Source organism: Talpa europaea, assembly GCF_964194135.1.
Source record: "Talpa europaea genome assembly, chromosome: 12".
Lineage (NCBI taxonomy): Eukaryota > Metazoa > Chordata > Mammalia > Eulipotyphla > Talpidae > Talpa > Talpa europaea.
The window spans coordinates 17,740,268-17,764,727 of NC_140079.1; the positions used below are offsets into that span (position 1 = coordinate 17,740,268).

General features: G+C 42.8%; 1 protein-coding gene across 3 annotated transcripts in view; it reads right to left on the bottom strand.

The window, feature by feature from the left end:
• The window catches only part of SIK3 (SIK family kinase 3), a gene marked incomplete at both ends in the record, with an annotated part of 214,797 nt that extends 200,669 nt beyond the window's left edge, over positions 1–14,128 (bottom strand). For all 3 annotated transcript variants that reach the window (XM_084248678.1, XM_084248677.1, XM_084248676.1), the window contains one exon: positions 13,856–14,128. In XM_084248678.1, coding sequence (XP_084104804.1) covers positions 13,856–14,128 — 273 coding nt within the window. The remainder of the gene's footprint in view (positions 1–13,855) is intronic.
• Between the last annotated feature and the right edge of the window lie 10,332 nt (positions 14,129–24,460).

The window sequence follows — 24,460 nt, forward strand, 5'->3', positions numbered from 1 at the left end:
ATGAACCAAGATTTCTTTTGCCAGGGACCGAAAACAACTTACTACATGAAAATGTCAACTTATTCTGTGGAACACTACATGCTGGCAGTTAACAGATATAAACCTTTTAAACTGGAGAGTTTTGGATTTTTTCTCACCAAATTTTTTAATCAATGGTTAATATCAAATTCAATTCAGTTCATGCAAACTTGAACAAAAGTGGCCAAAAATACCATCCTGAAGCACAGAATTTTATAAAATATCTTGTCCTCAAATCTCTAACATCTTTGGTTTATTTACAAATTTTTTACAATTGGTTTATTAACTGGCTTACTTATAATTGGCTTATAATTTGGCATATTTATAATTTTTTAAGTTAACAACCTCCATTCAACGAACCTGTTTCCCCTTGTGTGTAAAACAACTGATGCCCCAGCACTGCAAACTGCACCCAAAGAGTAGATATTTTCTCTTACTCCTAGAATCTGCACCTACCTGTTAAGTTGCAGCTTACCAAAAATGGGGTTTTTCCCCAATTCTATTTATACCAGTTGCTCTTGTTTATATAGCTGTGATTTAAGTAGATATGTGTACTGATGAGAAATTAGGGAGAAAAGAAAGACATGTTTCTATGAAAACTAAGTAGGATGCTTAAAAAGACTTGATAAAGTCAAACAAAATGTGGATGAAACAAGTGTAAAAGATTGAGGAGGGTAAATTCAACAACAATCCTGTATTCATAATTTCACAAATGTCTTTACATTCCCACTGTGCTTTTTAAAAGCCACACCTGGAGATCAAGGTGATGAATTATGGGTATGTTTAATGCAAAGAAGATGAAGGAACTCCAATCAGGGCATCAATATACAAAGAAGGGTGGTGATCCCACATCAAAAGATTAGGAAATGTGTTTTTTTAACAAACTGCAAAGAAAATGAGGCAGGGAAACCTATAGAGTAAAAAAAAATTTTAAATTAAGGGACATCAATTATAAAGTATGGATTTCATTTTAAAACTGAGTCAAACAGTTACAAAAGAAAAAATATAGGGCCTCCTCGATGGCACAACGGGTTGAGCGCCGCACTGTGAAGCTGTGTGCAGCCTCTGCAGCACGGGGTTCGATTTCTGGCTGGCCAGGAAGAAACCCACATGGCGCGGCCGACCTCTCCTGCCTCGCCCCGCTGCTCCCCTCAGCAGTGTATTTCAGTCATTCTGCCTGTTCTGTTCCCCGCTCTGTCTCTGGTGAATCCTCTCACCCTCCCAAGCATCTGGCCTGTACCCCAGTTCGCATATAAATAAATAAATCTTTAAAAAAAAAAGCTGGGGAGAAAAAGAAGAGACAGAGATAAAAGATTGGTCACAAGGTAATATTGTTTAAACTAGATGATAGGCTGGAGAGAGTTTCTGGTACTATTTTCTTTTCTCATTTATGTTTAAAATTTTCCATAATATATACACTTTTTAAAACATTAGTAAACTGGGGCCTCCCCGGTGGCGCAGCGGTTGAGCGCTGGGTTGCGAAGCTGCGCGCGGCCTCTGCGGCGCCGGTTCGATCCCCGGCTGCTCCCCGGCCACCAGAGGAGGGTCCCACATGGCGTGCAGACCTCTCCTGCCGCCCGCTGCTCCCCTCAGCAGTGTACTTCGGACCTTCTGCCTGCTCTGCTCCCCGCTCTGGCTCTGGTGAATTCTCTCACCCTCCCGCGCTTCTGACTGTACCCAGTGCATGTAAAAACAAACAAACAAACAAACCAGCAAACAAATAAATAAAGCATGCCTCTATAAAAAAAAAAAATTAGTAAACTGTAATGCATATTTATATTTTAAATTAAAATATTAAAATCATATATGCATCATTATTTTGGACTTCCTTACTTCATCAATGCCCCCCCCTATTAACTCAGCAAATCATAACCCAAACTTATTGTAGAAGACACCTTCTACTGGAGATAAAGTTAAGTGCTCATCATCAGATGCTCAAAATGCAATAGATAACCCCAAAAAATTTTAACAATATCCCACATGGCCCAATTACTCCTGAAAATCTCTTAACACATCAAATGCAATGCATAAAGCAAACCCAAAGAAAATACAGCTGCTGCATCACCATATTTATTTTCATAATTATCTCCCTTACACTATTCCTCACCATCTTTTCAGCATTAAAAAAAAGGAGGGGGGCCTCCCTGGTGGCGCAAGGGGTTAAGCACCGCACTATGAAGCAATCCACACCCTCTGCAGAACGAGTTCGATTCCCGGCCAGCCAGGGAGGAAACCCACATGGCAGGGCAGACCTCCCCTCTGTCTCGTCTGCTGCTCCCCTCAGCAGTGTATTTCAGTCAGTCTGCCTGTTCTGTTTCCCACTCTGACTCTAGTGAATCCTCTCACCCCACCCCACCCGCCCCCCGCATCTCTGGCCTGTACCCCATCTCTTGTATGCATAAATAAATAAATCTTTAAAAAAAAAAGGAGGAACAATTTACAACCTTCATTAATCTCTGAAATTCTCAGTTTTAGCATAGAATAGCTATTTAAAATCAAAGGTTCAGGTAATGAGAGTCTATTTCTCAGTAACCTTTCTTTCCTTCAGTAATTTCTCCAATTTAGATTTATGTGTCTATGAAAGACCAGGAAACAATGCTGATTCATTAAAAAAAAAAAAAAAAAAAAGAATTAAAAGGGTAGAATCCCACTTAGTCCTGTCTTTTCTTTTCCAGGTTTGCTTCACAGAAAGAAGGATCAGGCTAGTGCTAGAAGCTATCCTCTGTCATCCTAGGTTTGGAGGTGCAGCACTGACTGAAAGCCCTTCAACTCCAAGCCAAGGAAGGCAGCAGGGGAGAAAGGTAAAGAAGGCTTCTCATACACTGCTGGGGAGGCTAACCCTGGTATCTGATCTTTCAGTAAAGCAATGTGGTGTTATGCCTGTCAAGTATCTTTAAAACATGTACCCTCTCTGGGCCTCCCTGGAGGCGCAGCGGGTTGAGCACGGCACTGTGAAGCTGTCCACAACCTCTGCAACGCGGGTTCGATCCCCATATGGCGCAGCAGACCTCTCCTGTCTCGCCCGCTGCTCCCCTCAGCAGTGTATTTCAGTATATCTGCCTGTTCTGTTCCCCACTCTGTCTCTGGTGAATGCTTTCACCCCCTGCCCCTCTGGCCTGTACCCCAGTTCTTGTACAAATAAAAAATACTTAAAAATAAAAAATAAAATAAAACATGTACCCTCTGGCCTAGTAATTTCACTTCCAACAATCTATCCTGAGCAAAAAATCAGAAACGCATCAAAGATTTACACACACAAAAAAAGGAATCACAGCAAATTTGTAACTAGGAAGAATGTTAAATTATTTAAAAAAAAAAAAAGACTCAAGAAATGACAGTCATCATTTAAATGGGAAAATAGCCGTTAAAACTGATGTTCACAAATAGCTTCCAGTGATGGGGAAATGCTTATAATGAATGAATGGGGGGGAGAGGAATAAAATAACATAGCAATATGATCCCAACTATTTAAAAATAGACAGGTGAAAGTATTTTATAATATTAATAACTGTTGTTATTAATGGATGGCAGCATCATGGATGATTTTATGCCTTCTCTTTCTTTATAACTTCTTTATAACTTTTGAGTTTTCCCAAAATTCTTCCATAAGCATTAATTACTTTAAATAAATGTCAGGGCAAGATGGTAGAAAAGAACCAGTAATAACAGGCCATCCGGTTGAGGTAAAGATTTATGCTTAATACCTCTCCTCTACCTTCCTCTACCAGGTTGAACTAGAAAGCATCCTACCACTCCTTTACCTTACCCCTTTGTCTACCAGGACAAGAATAAAGCTATGTTCTTATCTTCTAGGGGGAGAAGTTGCTACCTTTTTGTACACAGATAACACAACAGATACTAGAATTAATCCACTAAACATAAGGAACACATTAAAAATTGTTTAGGTTTTTGCCATTGCAGTTTTCAAATCAGATCACTTGAAAAACAAAATGTAATTCAACGAATAGTTTGGAGTTATTTCAAGAACAGCCCCAAGGTAGAGACAGCTTGGTGGGTCGCCAAATGAAGAGAGACTCAAGGCAGAAGAGGGGGCAAGAGACCTTGCTGACAATACTTGTGAGGCCTTTTCCAGATTGTAACCCCCCAAGGTGCCTGGATATAAAAGAACCTTCCCTTTAAAGTAAAGGGCTTCAGTAAAAATGGCAGGATTTACTTCAGACTTAGCGAATTTCCTAATAATGAAAGTTTGTGATATGCCAAAAATAAAGTACTTGCCCGGAAAGGTTGTGAAATCCCTTTACTGAGAAATTCATGAGAAAAGGACAGAAAATTGCTTTTCTTTAACTTCTTATCTGGAGATGGGAAATTTCATCTATGTAAATTTTATCTAAGCTACATTAAAGAGTATAAAAACAAACAACACTTCCATTTTTTAAAGCTTATATTCATTCACTATGACTATTTATAGACATTGTCCTTGGGAATACAGTAGTAAACAACAGATAAATCCCTGCCTTCATGTGCCTTCCTAACAAGTTTTAAAAGTTAATTTTTTTTTAAGGAAAATGATTTTTAAATTTCAAGCATGTCAAAGTATTGCCAGAAAACAAACAGCATTTAGCAGTGTCTTTAATAAACACTTGTAAAACAAGACTAAAAAACTGTTTGGGCTTAGGTATTGGGTGGCAGGCAGGGAAACTTAATTTCTGAGATTTATTTGTACACTCCTTTGTACTTTTTCAATTTTCTGTCATATATCATCCATTCCTAGTTTATGAGAAATAATTTTTCAAAAGTTTATTGGATGGAGGAATAAAAGAATGGCTGAAGAGATGGATGGATGGATTAACAGATGGACCAAATAAATGAATGAAAAATTTCCTCTCCAAAATATTCAGTCTCAAGAAATGTGGTTAGCTCATCTAAGTTTTCACATTAAATTCACCAGATGGGAACAATGAAAAGTAAAACATTCTGCTGGTAAGCACATACTGAAGCTGAAACTAAGCATAAATTTGAGAATTTCTCTGAACTTCACAATCAAAACCTATATTTTGGCGCAAAAGGTTAAGCACCACGCTATGAAGCAGACCCGCAGCCTCTGCAGCACGGGTTCAACACCCGGCCGGCCAGGGAGCAACCCACATGGCCTGGCAGACCTCTCCTGTCTCGCCCGCTGCTCCCCTCAGCAGTGTGTGTATTTCAATCTGCCTGTTCTGCTCCCAGCTCTGTCTCTGGTGAATCCTCTCACCCCCCTCATCTCTGGCCTGTACCCCAGCTCTTGTATGCATAAATAAATAAATCTTTAAAAAAAAAAAAAAAAGTAACTAACTGAATGAGCCAAGCCTACAAAGACAAGCTTAAACAGCGGAGTGAGTTCGATTCTTCTGCCTTTTTTCAGTTTCTGGAAAATGAGGCTAAGTATTCGCAATCTTATTCCTACCACTTTCACAAGCTAAATCTGAAATGAAATACTTAACAGTGGCCTGGGACTCCTTAGCCACAGTGGATCACAAACCTCCCAAATAGAAATAAGTTCCTAACATAATTTGGTCATGGTTCATCCAACAGTTTTGTACCAGCTGATGGAATTTTATTCTGAACATATCCAGAAGAAGCCCTTTAAGCTAATTCATCAAGGACTGTTGAGGCATCTCAAAAATATTGCTTAGGTCATTTATTTAGCAATCATTTATTACATCAGGACATAAATCCACAAGACAGTATAAAATTTTCATTCTGTGGATGTTATCAGTCATCCGCAGGACAGAATGCCTATACTATGATGCCAGAAGGTACTGAGCTACTTATATAGGGGGGCTGGGGAGAAGGTGGGAGGGCAGAGACATCCTGATGAGTAAGGTCATTCACCTGGAAACAGGTGTGCTCTTTGACCAGAAAGTGGAATCCCGGAGAGAGAAGGCCTACATAAGTGATTCTCTTGGTCCTCACCTGTGTCATGAAGGTGTAGATCATGTTGACCAATTATTTTATTGAGTTAGCACCATCCTCTGGAAACTGGTAGGGATCTGGTAAGTGAGGTGCCCATTTAAAAAAAAGTACCTTCACAGAGTAAAAGTATAATTACTCACATTCCCTGGGAACAAGCTAGACATAGTGCCAAAACTATAGAAAGCAATCTGATTATAGTTATTGTCTCTTTTGTGTTTCTTTCCCTTTTGACTTCCTTAACATTTTGAAAAGCTTTTTTTTTTTTTTGACACCTCAGTCACATAAAGGGGGCACCAAGATAAGTAGGAGATTTAAAGGCAAAGCAGTGGATCAGTGCTGGTAAGTGGTAGGGGTGACATAATGAAATTGAAATAAGAGCAAGAACAGGTGATATTTACACTTCCTCCCCACCTGGAAATTTTTCCTCTCATCATGACATCCTACTTTTGGTGTTTTAATAGGGAGGATAAATATCTTAGACTTTAATTAGCAGGCATATCTTGTTTCGCTAATAAAAGCGCCAGCGCTTAAGGGCAAGGGCAGTGTATCCTGTGATTGGAAGCATCAAGGGAGTGTTAACCAGGAGGGACCTGGAATCTAATTCTAGCTCCCCGTTATCTATAGGACTTGAGGCAAAAGGGGAAGAGAGGAGGAGCTATAGAAGAGGCCATGAATCTAATGGGTAATTGATATAAACTACTTCAATAGTCCCTTAAAAGCCTGAGATTCTAAATTCTGTTAAGTCGCATCTTTCTAGATGGAAGGAGTTGCAACAAAACATCTCTAAGATCTTTTTTGTGCCCAATAAATCAACAAATATTTGTTAACCAACCATGTTTATGTGCAAAATATGTAAAAGTTTCTTACAGTGTGAAAGAACCCAAGTAGTCAAAATTGAACACACACACACGCACACACCCACCGGAAGAAAATCGTCAGAAAAAGCTTTTCACCATTTAACCATAAAATAACCAGTAGAGGATTTCAAATACCTAAATCAAATGATGTTTCACACTCCGGAAGTGACGTAGGAGTGTCAACATGCAAGATGGCGGCCCATCACCGGCAGAATACGGCAGGGCGGAGAAAAGTACAGGTTTCCTATGTTATTCGAGATGAAGTGGAGAAGTACAATAGAAATGGAGTGAATGCCCTGCAGCTGGACCCAGCACTCCATAGACATTTCACCACCGGCAGAGACTCCATCACAAGAATATGGAGTGTCAATCAGCACAAGCAAGATCCATACATAGCATCTATGCAACACCATACCGACTGGATAAATGATATTGTGCTCTGTTGTAATGGGAAGACATGGTTTAAGACGCGACCTATGAAGCTATCCATTGCCACTGCAGCACGAGTTCGATTTCTGGCCAGGGAGCTACCCACATGGCACAGCAGACCTCTCCTGGCTCACCTGCTGCTCCCCTCAGCAGTATATTTCAATCTGCCTGTTCTGTTCCCCACTCTGTGTCTGGTGGATCCTCCCACCGCCCCCCCCCCCCACCTCTGGCCTGTGCCCCAGTTCTTGTATGCATAAATAAATAAATCTTTAAAAAAAAAAAAAAAAGATGTTTCAGTGCTCTGCTTTAGACAGTCTCTGATGTCAATCCTTTTTCATACCCAATTCCATTAAATGATCTATAGATCTATATGATTTGGTTCCTGTCTAACTTTCTGGCCTCATCCCTTCCTACCCTCCTCCTCATTCACTAAACTCCAGGGTCCATGACCATGGGTCTAATCTTGGATAAACCAAGCTCATTTTTGCCCCCCAAGACCTTTGCACTCACCATTCCTTCTACACTGAATTTTCTGTTTTCCAAATCTTCCCAGGCTGGCTCTTTCTCTTCATTTCAGTATCAGCACCAACATCACCACCTTGGAAAGGCTTTTCCTGAGCATTCTAGCTATAGCAGCACCCTGCCCCAGGCACTCGCTAGCATATTTATTTTATCATAGCTTTCCTCACAATATGAAATTATTACTTTTTGTCTGTCTCTTCCCATTAGAAAGTTAGCTCCAAGAAGCAAGGACTTTTAGTCTCTCCTGCTCATCAGAATAGAATCTCATGCAAATTTTGCATTCAGTAAATATTTGATGAATGAATGGATAAGGGAAAGTCTCTATCTCTGCAGAGGTGTTTTAGGTGTTGTGGGTTTTGGGTTTTTTTTTTAAAGAATTACAGAGCTTCTGGTGAATAGAGAGCATTTCTTTTTCCTTTCAAAGCATCCATTTTGTTCTCTTTTATGCCATGAACTAGAAAACATTAGCCAGATTGATGCTTGGAAAATGAAACAGCACTTCTGGCACAGAAATAACTAGTCTGGGCACCTCTGGCTTGAGCCAGATCTATGACTTTCTAGGGAGCTGGCACCAAAGTCAGGATGTTAAAATAAATAGCTTTGATGTTGAAAGTAGAATACTGGTATTTTGACTCTGGAGCCATTAGAGTCAAATCAGATTCAGCTCCTCACAAAGTTTCAGCAAAGTTGGTAACCCCATCACAAATGTATCAAAATGAACAGTCACTTTCAATGGTCTTGTCTAGATTCTTGAGGGATGAGACTATATTCCTCCAATGAATGCAAGCCTTGCTTTCCATCTCCTTTGACATCTTTCATTCTTCTATTTAACAGCAATCTTGTTTTCTGCTTACTAATGAATACAAGCATCGTGTCATCTGCTTCAGTGAACACATCCTTAGAAGTGAAAATAATACTATTAGCCCACTTTGAGTTGTGCTCTTCATGGAAATGAGTTTGCACTGAACCAATTATCACACAGATGTGTGCTGGCTAACCAATATTTGGAATGGGATCATGGGGCAAAATATTTTCTCTGCGTAATACCTCAAGTTAAGAATCCTGACCTTGGCCTTCTAAGCAGCACAGTCAAATGTAAATGTGTTCTTAAGTTTGTAGAAATATTTCTTCACATTCTCCACCAAATTTAAGTGAATCTCTAGAGAAAAGACAGCATTCAAACAGACAAGCAACATGACAAAATTACACAAAATACATTGAAAATTTGAAGCAGTCCAAAGCAAAGGCCAGTGATTAGTCACAACTTTCATTAGAAGAGCCTAACTAAATTTTAAAAAAAAGTTTAGGGCCTCCCCGGTGGCGCAGCGGTTGAGCGCTGGGTTGCGTAGCTGCCCGCGGCCTCTGCGGCGCCGGTTCGATCCCCGGCTGCTCCCCGGCCACTGGAGGAGGGTCCCACATGGCGCGCAGACCTCTCCTGCCGCCCGCTGCTCCCCTCAGCAGTGTACTTCAGTCCTTCTGCCTGTTCTGCTCCCCACTCTGGCTCTGGTGAATTCTCTCACCCTCCCAAGCTTCTGACTGTACCCAGTGCATGTATAAACAAAAAAAATAAATAAATAAATAAATAAATAAATAAAACATGCCTCTATAAAAAAATAAATAAATAAAATTCGGGCCACCCCGGTGGCACAGCGGTTGAGCGCTGGGTTGCGGAAGCTGCCAGCAGCTTCTGCAGTGCCGGTTCGATCCCCGGCTGCTCCCCGGCCACCAGAGGAGGGTCCCACATGGCGCGCAGACCTCTCCTGCCGCCCGCTGCTCCCCTCAGCAGTGTACTTCGGTCCTTCTGCCTGCTCTGCTCCCCGCTCTGGCTCTGGTGAATTCTCTCACCCTACCGCCTTCTGACTGTACCCAGTGCTTGTATAAACAAACAAACAAACAAACAAATAAATAAATAAATCTTAAAAAAATAAATAAATAAATAAATAAATAGAATTAAAAAAAGTTTAACTAATGGGAAATTATGTCTTAAAATGCCACATTCATTGAGATTAGTCCATAGTCCCCAGGAGTTAAGCTCAAGTATCTCAGAGTAGTGCCTAAGATAATAGCAGACTATTTTTTTTTTTTTTGGCTTGAAAGTATATCACCAGGATGACGTGGCATTCACAACAAATGAATGGCAAGTGCAATTCATGTTCCAAATGGGTGAAAAGCAAAAAGGGGGGACTGAATCACTTTCAGCTTTGTTACTACAATATCTGATGATGATGGAGATGGTGATAAGGTAACATTTACTACATGCTTACTATGTATCCGGTGCTATTCTAAGATATATAAGGATATATATATATATATATATACTAGTCTTCACCACACCCAAATTTGTGAGATAAGTGCTACTGTCATCTCATTTTACAGATAAGGAAATTCAAACACAGAGAGGGAAAATAACCTACCCAAGGTCACCTAGCTATTGATCAGCAGAAGAGCCAAACCTGGGCAGCCTTATTCAAAGTTCAAATTCTTACCACAAACCAATAACAAGCAAATGAGATAAATTTGTTGAAGTACACTTTAAAAGTATTTGACCAATGGTCTTTTATTGTCATGTGTACTAAAAAAATGTATACAAAATATATTCTTTGTTCCCACCCAGCCATTTAAGGTAAGGTATATATACCTAGGCAATTTGTGAATGGAAAATCTAGCTTTCTCTTTTATCTCCTTAATATCCTGTAGTGTCATACTAAAAGAATAGAGCCAAGAAAATCTCAGACTAAGGCACCTCCCCAAAAAAAGGAAATCAAAGAAGAGAGGACAAAGACAGTCAGGGTGAGCTGACCAAAGTATGTCACAGATGAATATTCTCTCCTGTTAACTGTTCTGCAGTGACGCTCTTAGCACTGCAGTGCTGCCAATATTAAGTCTGAGCTCATGAATGCCGTGCTGCAAAAGTCACCAAGAACCAAATAGGAAACTGTCCTTTTCTCTACTGATTTATCCGTCCCAGGGTCCTACTCTAGGAAGCTTGAGAGTTAACAGAATCTGGGAATGGGCCAGCTTTACCACTTATTATTGGACAGATTGCAGAAGCTTAGTCAATACATGAAGTTTACTTTAGTTTCTTAGTCCTTGGAATAGGTAATGTGTCTAAGAAAAGGTGATCATAAATACTTCTCTGAGGTTCAGACAACATCTATCACCTAATCTCCTTCAGTCAACAATTTATATCAACCAAATTATCAGAATCTGATTGTTACATACAGTGAAGAGAAGCAAGGCCTTACATTTCAGTGGCCTAAAGGGAGAAAAGGAGAAAAAGAGAGAGAGAGAAAAGAAAATAAGATATCCCTAAGAAGAAACAAAAAATATATATATATATTCTGAAAAGAGATGGGGAGAAATAAAGCTTTCTTTGGCTCCTATTGACCTAATTGCAGAACCAAAGTAAATACTGCAGTGCATGGGGGAAAGCTATCTACCTGAGTGACTGAAATAGCAGCTTCTGCAACTACTAGTACCTGTGCACCTTCCTCACCATTATATAACCAAACCATGGCCTCAATAGGCCCTCATTGTGTGTGTCAGAAGTTGTTAGGCACATTTCAGCTGTCAGCATTGAGTATCCCTTCCAAAGTGGATTCAGATAAATAAGCATGGGCAGGCCAAAATAGGCTGCTCGCTCACCCAACGCACATGACAACTCCTTGTGAATTAAGCTTCACTCATGTTGTCAGAGTAATTTAAGCAGCAAAAGATTGTAACTGTAACTAGAAAAGTGCACACAGCAACAGAAACATAAATGAATGCTTGGTGTGGTCCCCTCACACATGCAACTCATTGTGCAAGCCATTTCAATCTCATTCAAGATTCTGAATATTTCCATACATAGGAATTGCATAACTGCACACCACAAATGATCAAAGATAAAAACCAACATAAACAGTGACACTCATTCACAAGCTAATATTTAAAATGCTGCAGTCCTAAAGGATACCAAGATCTCAGAGAAACACACACACACACACACACACACACACACACACACACACACACAGGAAAATTAGAAAGCGGGCAGACCAGCCATAATTAGCCACTGGCTCTGCTGACTACTGAAGACAGAAATGTCTCTTTTATATATAAAGCCAAGAATCAACTGCAATTACATTTACAAAAACATTCAACCCTGTCTGTCAGATTTTCTTATCAATATTTTGCCTTATCCGAGGGCTAGAAGATATAAAATTCTTTAAATCATAGATACCATAAATGAGGCGACTAATTAAGTTCCCGGAGTCCATCCCCTAGAGGTCTGAGCAAAATAATCACAGGAGAGCAATGTGATTACTTAGAAGAGAGGGACGGTATAAAAGGAAATACCAAAACAAGGAACAAGGCTCAAACAACTAGAGTTGTTTGTAAACATAACTTTGGCTTGGCTAACAGTAAACAGAACTGGAAACACTAGAGGAGATGCACCAGACTCCAAGCTCAGTCTTCTCCCCCTCCGGGTTTAAGGGAACCCTGGACTTCAGTATCTCTCTCAGCTCAGACCTTCAAACTTAAGAACCTCTGATAAAAACTGACAAAGAGGCTAAAGCCCCCCCCCCCCCAGGGGAAGTGAAACTGACCAATCAATTTTCCACAGCCAACCACCCTGCCACAGTGCTAAGAAGGACTGTCTTGAAATCTTTGACAGAAAGGAGGGAAAAGGGAACTTCAGAAAAGAGCAGGAGAGAAGTCCCTGAGAAGAAGCCACTTCTGAATAGGAGAAGCTGCCCTAAAAGCAAAAACAAGGTAAGTGATGATAATCAGAGGCTAGGCCAAGGAGGTGAGGGGGATTGATGTGGCTTTGGGAGGAAGCAGCAGCAGCTGTAAGGATTCTTCATAGTCAGGTTGAGGGAAATACAAACTGCAGTTTGAAATATAATGAATGACTACATTGAAAGTATTCATTCAAGTGAGAGATTGAGCAAAGAAAGAAATTTGGAGTACAAATGGGCTTTGTGGGTGCTAGCAAAATCACACTATTTCTCCTGATGTCTTGAATGACAACACTCCCTAATGAAGCAAGCTGCTGGTATTTCCTCAAAAAGTCAATTTTATATGTCTACATATATGGCTTCCTGATTGACCTTGGCCAGTCTCATTGCTACAGCTACTCAAATCCCTTAGGAACCAAAGGGCCCAGCTAGTGTCATCCTTTCCCATCTGGGTACCTCATACACCTCCTCAGTCACCAGGCTTCTCCCCGCCCCCCCCCCCCCACACACACACCCCGCCCTGCACCCCTGAGAGCCCACCTGGGTCCTAGAAAGCCCACAATTTCAGACCCTCCAACAACCGAAAACACAATTCAAGTCCCCCAAATTATTTAACCCCTGATTATCTAGTGCCACCAGAAGCCCATCATCCCTCCGGATTTCAGTTCCCGGAGCCCCTTCCTGCGGAAAAGCAAGTAATTTTTTCCTCTTTATTTCCCCATTTTCTTCATTCCCTCCTCCAACGACCGCGTCTGGCCTCAGGCTCCCATCCCCACCACCTAGGAGCCCGACATGACCAGATGCTGACTGGTATCTGTCACAAGGCACCAGGTCCTGCACCTCCACCTCCCGGCACCCTGCGCCCACCGCTCACCCCTAGTGCGTCTCCCAGCCGCCCCTGTCCCGCTCGGAGCCCCACTCTGCGGGTTTCCGCTGCCCCCCATCCTCCCGGGGCACATTTCCTATGCCCCTGCCCTCACTCCTTCAGGAGTCCCCAATTGTTGGTTCCAGAGCCTTCTCAGTTTACAGTCTCCCGGCCCCACGAGAGTTCCAAATCTCCTCCCCAGTCACCCCCTCTACTCCCGGGGAACCCCCTCCCTGTCCCGGGTTCCTCAGTTCCCCTGGTTCCCGAGCCCAGCGCCCCCCCGCTTGGCGCCCTCTGCCACGGAGTTTCCCCTTCTCGAGCGCCCCGGCGACCCCTCTCCTCCGCACACCCTGCCCTCACTCCCCCGGGACAGCCCCTCCGCCGCTCCCCGGGTCCCCCAACGCTCCCGACACCCCGAGTCCGGCGGGCTGCGCCGACCCTCAGCCCCGGACCGCGGGTCTCTCCGCCCGCGCCGCGCTCGGACCGTCCCGGGCTCGCAGCCCGCGCCGCCCTGCCCGCCGCGCCGCTACCTTGGCCTTGGTGACGAGGTGCGTGGCCCGCTTGACCACCGCGAAGTTGCCCTTGCCGATGGTGCGGTCGATCTCGTAGTAGCCGATGCGGGCGGGCACCGGCCCGCGCGAGGCCGGGGCAGGGGGACGCGGCGGGCCGGCCGCCGGGGGCACGGCAGCGGGGGCGGCCGGAGGCCCCGCGGCGGGCGGAGGCAGCAGGCGGCCCGCCGGCCCGGCTCCCCCCGCTCCGGCCCCGGCAGCCCCGCCAGCTCCGCTCGCCGCCGCCGCCGCCATCTTGTTGTGCAGTGAAACCTCCGGGGCCGCGGGGAGCCGGCAGGGGGGAGGGGGCGGGGGGGCGGGAAAAGGAGGGGGGGGGGCCTGGTGCACGTCACTCCGGGAGGCGGGGCGCCCGCGCCGCCGGGGCCCGGCGCCATGGCAACCGCGCGTCACGTGCCGACGCGCGTCACTGCCCAGAGCCATGGCAACCGTGACCTCACCGGCGAGCGCGACCTTCCCGCGTGGGCCCTACTCCTCAGGCGCCGGCTCCCGGGTGCCCCCCTCTGGGGATGGAGCAGCGGGCGCCGCCGGGGTGCGAGCGGCTCCGGGGCGCTGCGGCTTCCCCGAGTTGGGGGTGCCCTTTGCCTGCCCGGGAGCCGGCCCCCCCCACACGTCCCTGCACTCGCTGAAGTGACCTCCGTCCTAGTTGGGCTTTCAGCAGTCACCCCACCTCCCTTAAAACAAAATATTTCCTCATCACCAAAAATACCAGTCTTGTCCCACTTTAGCCCTGGAGGCCAAGAAAGCAGGAATAGCTACAGTATTGAAGCAACTGTAACCATGTTGGGAGCGAAGCAGGGGAAATCTTCGGTGGAATTGCGTCCTCTTAGAAAATCCAATTCACCAGGTCCAGCCAATCTAATTGCCATAGAATATAGGGGTGCGGGGAGAGTAGGATTTGCGTGTTCAAGGGCGGGGAGACCAGCCCCAACACGCCTTCCAGTCATTGGGTGGTGAGGTTCAGAAAAGCTACTTCGTACGTCATTTTCCTTCCTCCCACCCCATCTCTGAACAATTCTATGGCGAGATGACTGTCAAAGTGCCTGCGTCCTATTTGTGTCACTTGTATAACCCTGACGAAGCAGGGGTATGTATTTTGTACAGTGAGACGTCATGGTTAAAGCTGCACCGCCTGTAAGGGAAAATAGATGAATAAATAACATTAAAAGTCCCATCTTGACTAGTTACTCCCCAAGGACATTAAAGGTGATCAAACTCATAATTCCAATAATAAATCTCATGTCCCCCTTTCTTCCCTCCTCTATTATCTGGCACTCCAGAGTCCCCCACGAACTCCCAGGCTTCTCTCTCTTCCTTCGTCTCTCCCTTTAGTAAGATTAACTTAACTGCTTTCAGTGGGAATGGAGAGGTGCAGGCAACAGTGCTCTGAATAACAGGGTGGTCTTTGGCAGGTAGCAGGGAGGAGTGAAGATTGTTAATATTTCAGTGTTGAATGCATTTTTTCAGTCCTGATCTATCTATACCTATATCTCTCCCAATGGCAGAACTGTATCGCAGGCCACCACATGCACAATATTTAAAACTGGCAGTCAGGGTGCTGTCAACATGTGAGAAGAATGCATGTTTACTCTCTGACCTAAAGATATTTACTAGTGCTCTAATTCTCCCATCAGACTATGAGTAATGGCTGGGAGTAGGTCAGGACAGAGAGGTCATTCCACAATCTTGCATCAGTTCCCAGGTAGCTGTTCCAAATTGCCAACACAATTAACACTAGTTGGCTCCTTTGCTAGGAAATGAGGATAAAGGTGATGCAGACCTGGGCTTCTTGCAACGGTTAAATCCTTTCATTGGTAGAGCTCATTTAATCTCAGATAAATGATGGGGTGTGGCTTCCACTTCATGACTCTTGCCCCCCAAACCTGTCCCTAACAGACACTACTTTGGGGTTAGGCCCAGGGCTCCCCATTTGACCATGTCTCTGGAGCAGTGGAGGGGGAGATGAGGGAAACCTTAGCTGGCTCTTAAGAAAAGGAAAAAATCTTTTATTCTGAAATCTTTTACTCTGAAATCTTTTATATAAAACCATTCTCTCCTACACTCAGGGAGATCATCTGAGCATCCAGTATCGTAACTTCAGCTGCTGTCTTCAGGATATTAAAACAAAAGGACCTCTGGGGAAAAACTAGAAAATGGAGCGTTGGTCTAATTTCCAAAGAGAAGAGGCAGATCACCCTTGTCCCTGATAATGTTCAAAATGTGTGTGGTATGTGTATGTGATTTATGCTCCCTGCTTATGTGGATGGAGGACAGTCAGTGGTGTCTCCTATTGAAACTTGGACAAAGCCTTGCTGGAAATCTCCCTGGAGAGTGCTCTTTGGTGAGAAGACTATAGAAAATTCAGGAAAGGATTCATCAAAGAAGATCATGAGGGGAAAAGGAAAGCAGTTTAGATATATGTATTTAATAAGGATTTGGTGTGTACCAAAGACTGAGTTAAGTTTGCAGAGGAACTCATAGTCAACACTAAGGCAAATTTGGAGGCACTAAGTTAAACAATTTACAGACATGAACTCACTTAATTCTGAACAACCTTAGGAGAGCATTATATTATCCCCATTTTGCAGATAAGGGAAATGAGGCAAAGAGGGATAGGGAGACTGGCCATGTCATAGAGCTAGAAAGTGATAGAGCTAGAAGCAAGTGTCAAAGTCAAGCAGCCTACTTTTAGAGATATTCCCCCACAAGATTACAAACCCTATCAAGGTAAAAGCTAGTGGGAAAGATGGTTTCTCTAGAAGCCCAAGGTGGCTGAGCTCCCTTTAGACCCAGGGAAGAAGCAGAGCAATTGGAGAGTTTTTAAGATCAGTACAGGCCTGGAAGCATATGAATAATAAACAACAGACTCCAAAACTGAACCAAGCACCCAGGATGGCTTCACTTTTAAATAATGCCATGAGATCTGTATTAACTGGTTAGGAGTTTTGCTGCCCTTAGAAAAGAGTCTGGAAGGGGTGTTCCTATCCCAAAAGACTGAGTCTAGTGGCTTGGGGCTGAATTCTCAGAGCCCCTGCAGGCCAGGGTGGACACAGTGAGCTAGCCATCTCAGTTCCCAGTTGGTGCCATCACCAATTCATCCTTTCCTGGAAAAGCAGAAGGTGGATCCAAAGATGAAAAGGTGCCTGTTTCCTAAGTAGTGCCATTGTGTCGTTTCCTGGACAAACCAAGATGTTCTTAATGGACTTGATAGTCCCTTAAAAACTTCCAGCAGTGATAAAAAACCTCTAAACACCTAAGATCTGCCCTGTGATACAAGCCATGGGTGGGAGGTAATCAATGAACTCTTTCAGGATTTTAAAGGCCCGCTTCATCTGTCTGTGGAACAGACTTTCAGCAGCCTGAAAGAAAACTGCAGCCTCACAACACAATTCTACAGAGTCTCAGATTCCTGGACCTTGAAGACAGTCCAGCCCCTCGCTTTTTACTGGCCCAACATACTTGTGCTCTGAAAGACACTCACAGGATATGAGTTGAGACTGCAGCATTCTTCCAAAGCTTTGTATGCCAAAAGGCGACATCATAGAATGTTGACATGCTACATATTCCCAAACAAGGAAAGCATTCGCCAGTGATAAATTCTGCCATCACATAGAAATCTGGGAACTGTTGGATGCACATTGTTCAAACAAACAACGAGCCCTGGTTCTCTGGGTGAGCTGAGAGCATGTCTTCTCTTTGTTAAGGCTGAAGCGTCCTGCACCAGCAGTCAGCAGTGTGGATTTGCCTTTCCTTCTCTTATCCTAGATCAACCTGGCTGTGTCCAAATGCTTCCCTGGGCATCCAGAAACATGTCTGAGTAGCCAGACTCAAAGTCTCCTGCTTTGAAATGTCTTGGGGGTGGGGGGGGGGTGTTTGTGCGGGTAGTTTAAGAGATATTAAATCAGTTTTCAGTCAAGGGTTTTCAGTTTGCCTACATTTCTCTTTTTAAGGAAAACATTCAAGTTAATACACAAAACATAAATTTACCCTTACTCCTTGGCTATGTTTTGGGACAAAATTTCAGCAATTTTAGATTATTATTAAAGTGTTACCCTTTAAAACAACTAAAACACCCTGAAGTATGATTTTTTTAAAAAAGACTCTTCATTCTTAGATGTGATGACATTATCATTTGAGATCAATATTTCCCTTAGGTAAATGCACTTTTGGTTTTATAAGAAAAATCAATGGGAAAATACATTCAGCACAAAAAGAAATTCATCCAGGATTTTTTTTCCCCCACAGAAATATATGCTGCTTAGGATGAGGGACACTTAGTCTCTCTGTGATCAACTCCCTACTATGTACACTAACTGAATTATTTTCTTATAAGCTGCCTCTTTCTCCTAAATAAAAAATGTGATACTAAACAAATATTAAGATTTAAAGCAATATTTGGATCCTAAAATTGAGTTCCAAAAGTTCTAGAAACTCGTAACATTTCACAGAAAATAAGACACTCTTCAAATGTCCGCCTTAGCTGGAAGTTCTCCTTTTTCCCTGGTTTGAAAACTAAAGAGCTGCATCTTTCCTCTTTTCCTTTCTTCTTACATCTCTCTTGACTAAAAAGCCATATTCTCTGCTGCACCTGCCTTGGGAATTGTCTCTCCGTTTTAAGTGTTCACCTTCAAACAGCCTTGCATGTTTGGGTAGCACTTCCTTGCATGGAGATTGGGGTTTGCTTAGAATTTATACCAGCCTTTCCAACTGTTGGCGAAGAACAATTTATACTGTTGGGATCGATTTCTATAGGTAGCTGACCTACCTTTGTTTGTTTCATTTCCACTACAATTTTCCTCAGTTAAGCTAGAAAACCCATCTTCCACCTCCAAGGCCAAAGGCAAACTTCTTCCTTGTCTGCAGAGACACCTGCTGGTCGAAGTTCTGAACTACTTGTTGCCTAAATGTGCTTATTTTTCTTTTCCACTAAGACCTTCTAGTCCCTTCCATATAAACTGCAGGCAGTTGAAAACCACAAACCCACATCAGGAGCCAGAATGCTGGAATCCAAATGGGAGTCAACTCCAGGAAGCTGAAACTCTTTATGGCCAAATAGAAAGTACAGTGGCTAAAGTTACAGTGGCTCTCTAGGCTTAGGAACAGTCCACCACTGTGGTTTTGAGCCACCCTGGGCTATCTCCAGTTATCCCCAGAGATGTGGTGGTATTCAACAAACATTGTAAAAAAAGAATTCCTAAGGATAAAGTTCATTTCCGCTTATTTTTATTTTTAAAATCTCTTCATTCTTTTTGGAGTGAGAAGTAAAAGGAGGAAGGATTTTTAGACCTGGGGTTTTTAGTGAAATTTCTACATAAAAGTTCATCTCTGAGCCTCAGTTTCCTTATCTGGAAAACCTCTCCTACTTCATGGTGTGATTAGAAAAACCAATGGCCGTAAGTACATAGAGGGAGCTATGTCAGAGGATGTGCTCAAGGTATGTTCTCCCTCTCAGGGTCCAAAGCAAGGAAATGATAACATGCTGCTCTACAAATCACTTTTAAAAGATTGGGGGTGATTGAGAAATAGGAGAAACAGGGCTGTAGAAGTGGATTATCTTCAGAGTTAAGAGGAGAAAATTATAATGTTAAATGTTTTGGTGCGGTTTACTGCACAGATGGATGTTTTTGTGTTTGGGGCACAGGCCTACAGGTCCAATGAAAACACTGTCTCTCGAAAGTTCATATAGCAGTCATTTCCCCACTTGATAGATGTCAAGTGACTTGGCCTATCTGCTGACTGGTTCTCCGAGCCAATAAGTGGTGAATCTGAGAAACAAATCCAGGGCTTCAGTCTTCAGTCTGTCATCTTTCCAGACTTTAGAATATACCAGTGGCTGTGGTCTGTTAGAAAAAAACAAAAACGGTGATGTTTTTCTTCTGAAATTTATTTAAAGTATATATGTAAGAAAAACAGTAAAATATTTATATCATCACTATGCAACAATCTGCTTAAGAAGTTGTGTGCCTTCCCCAACTTTCTGCAGAATTTCAAGAACTCTGTGAGAACGTCATGGGAATGCTGTGAGGGAAAAAAAACCATCCTGCTGACATTTTTCTTTCTAAAATTCATTTAAAATCATATGTGTAAAAATTACTAATTATATTTATTTTAGTATTTTAATTTTATGCAATAATCTACTTGTAGGAAACTAACCTCCATTGGTCATTTTTAACTCTATTTTAAATTTTTGTTCTTCAAAATAAATCGAACATGCCCTAATTTTTTTTAACTTAAATAAGGATTATAACATTGAGTTCGATTTTAAGTTAAAAATACGGGCAAGATATGATGCAGTCTATTAGTAGGGTTTAAGCTCTGACAGGCTCCACCCCAACTCTAAACTCAGAAAGTTGAACCACAGTCCCGTAAAACCTGGGTTTGGAAACTAAAGTAGGTGTCAAACCCTTTAAGCTTACATTCATACCAAATTGACTTCTCTAGCAATTTTTTTCCAATGACTTCCAAGCACTAAGTAGTTAAGGGTTTATTGTTGGACAAAGGTTAGTCTCCCAGAGTGGAGTGTTCAAGACTCCTTTGCAACCTGGCCCAAACTATTCCTACAATTTCTCAAATTTCACGCATTTTCCCATCCCACCCTTCCCCAACCAGCACTGCTGCAGCTTCCTTTGTTATCAAAGTACATTCTACATTTTTTCCTTAACCTTTGTTCCTGCCTTTCCTTGTGTCTGGAATTCCCTGAAAGTTCACCCATCTGTTATTTGAAATTCTATGGCCCCTTCTGCCCCTGTTCCACTGGTTCCCCATCAGAAGGTGCCTTAGACTTGTGGCAAGCTTTTTGGCCTCAGTGACCCTGCTTTGGACCAACTCTTTGGCTAGGCATTTACCCACAAGGGGATGGGTAACTTGGGTGTTTTATTGGAAAACCATTATTCTTTCCTCTCTTCTCTATGCACACTATTCTATTAAAGTGCTTTCACATGAAGAGTATGCTTTATTTTTGTATGATGGATGGCAAAGAGCATGCAAGTTTCGGAGTCCCAGGGTGCCCCTCAGTCTGCGTTCTTTTTTTTTTTTTTAACAATTTATTTTTATTTATACAAGAACTGGGGCATAGGCCAGATGCGTGGGAGGGTGAGAGGATTCACCAGAGACAGAGCGGGGAACAGAACAGGCAGATTAATAAAATACACTGCTGAGGGGAGCAGCCAGCGAGACAGGAGAGGTCTGCTCACCGTGTGGGTTGCTCCGAGGCTGGCGGGGATCAAACCTGTACTGCAGAGGCTGTGGACAGCTTCACAGCACTGCGCTCAACCGCCAGCACCACCAGGGAGGCCCCCCTCAGTCTGCATTCTGACATAATTAGATTGCAACCCCAAAGAGGCAGGAATCATATCTATTTAGTTCACTGCTCTCTATCCAGGACTTAACACTAGGCCTAGGACATAATAAATACTCAATAATACAATGGATTATTATACAGCAATAAAAACAAATGAAGTATTGATATGTTATAACACAGATGAACCTAAAAATATAATGCTGAGTGAAGTTGTGCACAAAAATCACATAGTGTATGACTTCATTTACATGAAATATCTAGAACTGGCAAATCCAGAGAAACAGAAAGTTATATTATGCTATTGTTAGTTGAGTAGGGTTGGTGGGTTGGGGGAGATAGGAAAGAATGGAGTGTGACTACAAATGGATACAGTAATTCCCTTTAAGGTAATGTAAATATTTGAAATGTAGATTGTGATAATCATTGCACAGTCTGGGAATATACTAAAAATATTTATTGTATACTTTAAATGGGTGAATTTTATGGTGTTATATTTATGATAGGATTATATCTCAATAAAGGTGATAAAAATTTTTAATTTAAAAAAATCATCAGGAAGAAATTCTCTCCCAGTGGAAACCCAGCTAAAATGAGTTCAATACAGAGTGGGCAAAAATATATTACCAAGTGTTGCATCCAAGCACCAAGGGTCTTTACAAGAAAGATCCTTTCAGGAAAACCAGTGGGAAGGGTGAAAGTGTACACTGCTTTCTGACTTGGAGAATCCAGAATCAGAATCAATTTCACCTGTGTAAAGAATACATACTGCAGGAAAAGGCAAATACGAGACATCTCAGGGAGGGAGCCTTTCACAGTAGGAAGAAATGAAATTTCGCCCCACTTCCATTCATCAGTTTTACTGAACAAGTGCTCTCAAGGATATAAACTCTACTCCACATGCAGTGATTTAAATGGAACATACAGGAGAAGCACTAGCCTCCAAGCCATCTAGAGTGACCTCCAAAAGGTCAATGTGGAGACCAAGCCAGAGACAGAGTCTGCCAGCTGGCCCACCTCTCCCCTTGGTGACGTTCATTGTCCTCCAGAGCAGGGATGGAGGAAGTTTCAGCTGGAAGCAGCCAGATCACCAAGCATCCAGTGTCAGTCTTTGGAGACCCACCTTGAGGGTCTGCCCCAGAGCCCCAATTCTTACAGGATGGACTCCCTGGGGCTCTACCTGTTTCCCAGGTGCCTACTCCTCCCCGTGAGGGAAGCTGTGCTTCTGACAGTCAGGTACCAGGAGTTTATGACACACGAGGATGTGACGGGGCACCTTACTTGAGAGGAATGGGGATGCCTGGACCCTGTTCAGAGCAGTTCTACAGAGAAGTGATGTTAGAGAATATGGAACATGGTCTCACTGGGCATACATCCACGCCTTCCCACCTTCCGGATCCATGGTGTGAATGCCTGGCTGGCCCTGAGTCACACAGGAAGTGCTTTCTCCTGAGAAACACTTGAAGTCCTTTCAGCAGGACTCTCCAAGGGATGGCCCACATGTGGGCTTCCCACTCATACTGCTCACCCCTGCTTGGAAACTCCTTCTCCACGATTGTAAGATATTAAGCTTGATTGATGGAATAGGTGCTCTTCAGGGCGCTACCAGTATGTGACATTGCAGTTGCTCAAATGACCTTTGTTAAATTTCTAAAGGGCCAAGGAAGCCCTCTGTTAAAACCAAATGCGTTTTGAACACAGTTCTCTCAGAAATCACCGTCAGTGGTCATCTACTTGTGTTCTGAGAAACCCAAGTGCAGCTTCAGCTATGATCTTCTCATGATGTTTTAGAAATTGGCGCATTCACTGAGCCCCTCGTTTTCAGGAGAACATGGCCTGCCCCTTCTGTTATCTGATTCTCTGTGACCCCTGGGCACTCCAGCCTTCTCCTTCCTCTAAGTCCTGGTGGCCATGTCCAAGTTCTGCTTTCTCCCCCTTAATGTTTGTGGTGCTGTACAGCTTGATACATTTATTTTTTTTAAATAATAAATTTTATTTTTATTTTTTTTTTCTCTTTTCTTTTTTTTTTTTTTTTTTTAATAAATTTTATTGTTATATTCCCCATACAATTGCAGCCCCCCATTCTGACCCCAATCCCTCCCCTCCCGCCCCCGCCCCCCTAAAAGTGTCTCTGGTTCATAGTTTTTTGTTGATTTTGATTTTCACTTTCTTATAGTTATTCATTTTCCTGGTCCCTTATTTAAGTTTTCTAGATTCCTGCTATGAGTGAGACCATCCGGTATTTTTCTTTTTCTTTTTGGCTTATTTCGCTGAGCATGATCCCTTCCAGCACCATCCATGTTGCAGCAAATTGCATGTGTTTATCTTTTTTGAATGCTGAGTAATATTCCATGGTATATATGTACCACATCTTCTTGATCCAGTCATCTATTTTTGGGCATTTGGGTTGTTTCCAAAGCTTAGCTATTGTAAACAGTGCTGCTATAAACATAGGGGTGCAGGTGTTCTTTGGAATTGATGTTTCTGTGTCCTTTGGGTAAATACCTAGGAGTGGAATTGCTGGGTCATATGGTAGCTCTATGTTTAGTAGGTCCAGAAATCTCCACACAGCTTTCCACAGTGGTTGGACCAGTTTGCACTCCCACCAACAGTGCAGAAGAGTTCCTTTTTCTCCACACCCTCGCCAACATTTGTTGTTGCTAGTTTTTTTAATATGTGCCATTCTCACTGGTGTAAGATGGTATCTCATGGTAGTTTTGATTTGCATTTCCCTGATGACAAGTGATGTTGAACATTTTTTCATATGCCTGTTGGCCATTTGCATTTCCTCTTCAGAGAAGTTTCTTTTAAGCTCTTCTGCCCATTTTTTGACTGGATTATTTTCTTTGTTGTTGTTGAGTCTCATCAGCTCTTTGCAGACTTTTGTGATCAGTCCTTTATCATTAGTGTTGGGTGCAAAAATGTTCTCCCAGTTGGTGGGGTTTCTCTTTGTTTTTGTTATTGTCTCTTTTGCTGTGCAAAAGCTCTTTAATTTGATATAGTCCCAGCTGTTTATCTTTGCCTTCACTATCACTGCTTTGGGTGATGTGTCTGTAAAGATGTCTTTGATGTGCAAATCACGTAGTGTTTCGCCTATATTTCCTTCTATATATTTTATGGTTTCAGGTCTTATGTCTAGTTCTTTAATCCATTTTGAGTTGATTTTTGTGTATGGTGTGAGGTGGTGGTCAAGCTTCATTCTTTTGCATGTAGCGACCCAGTTTTCCCAGCACCATTTATTGAACAAACTTTCTTTGCTCCAATGCATAGTC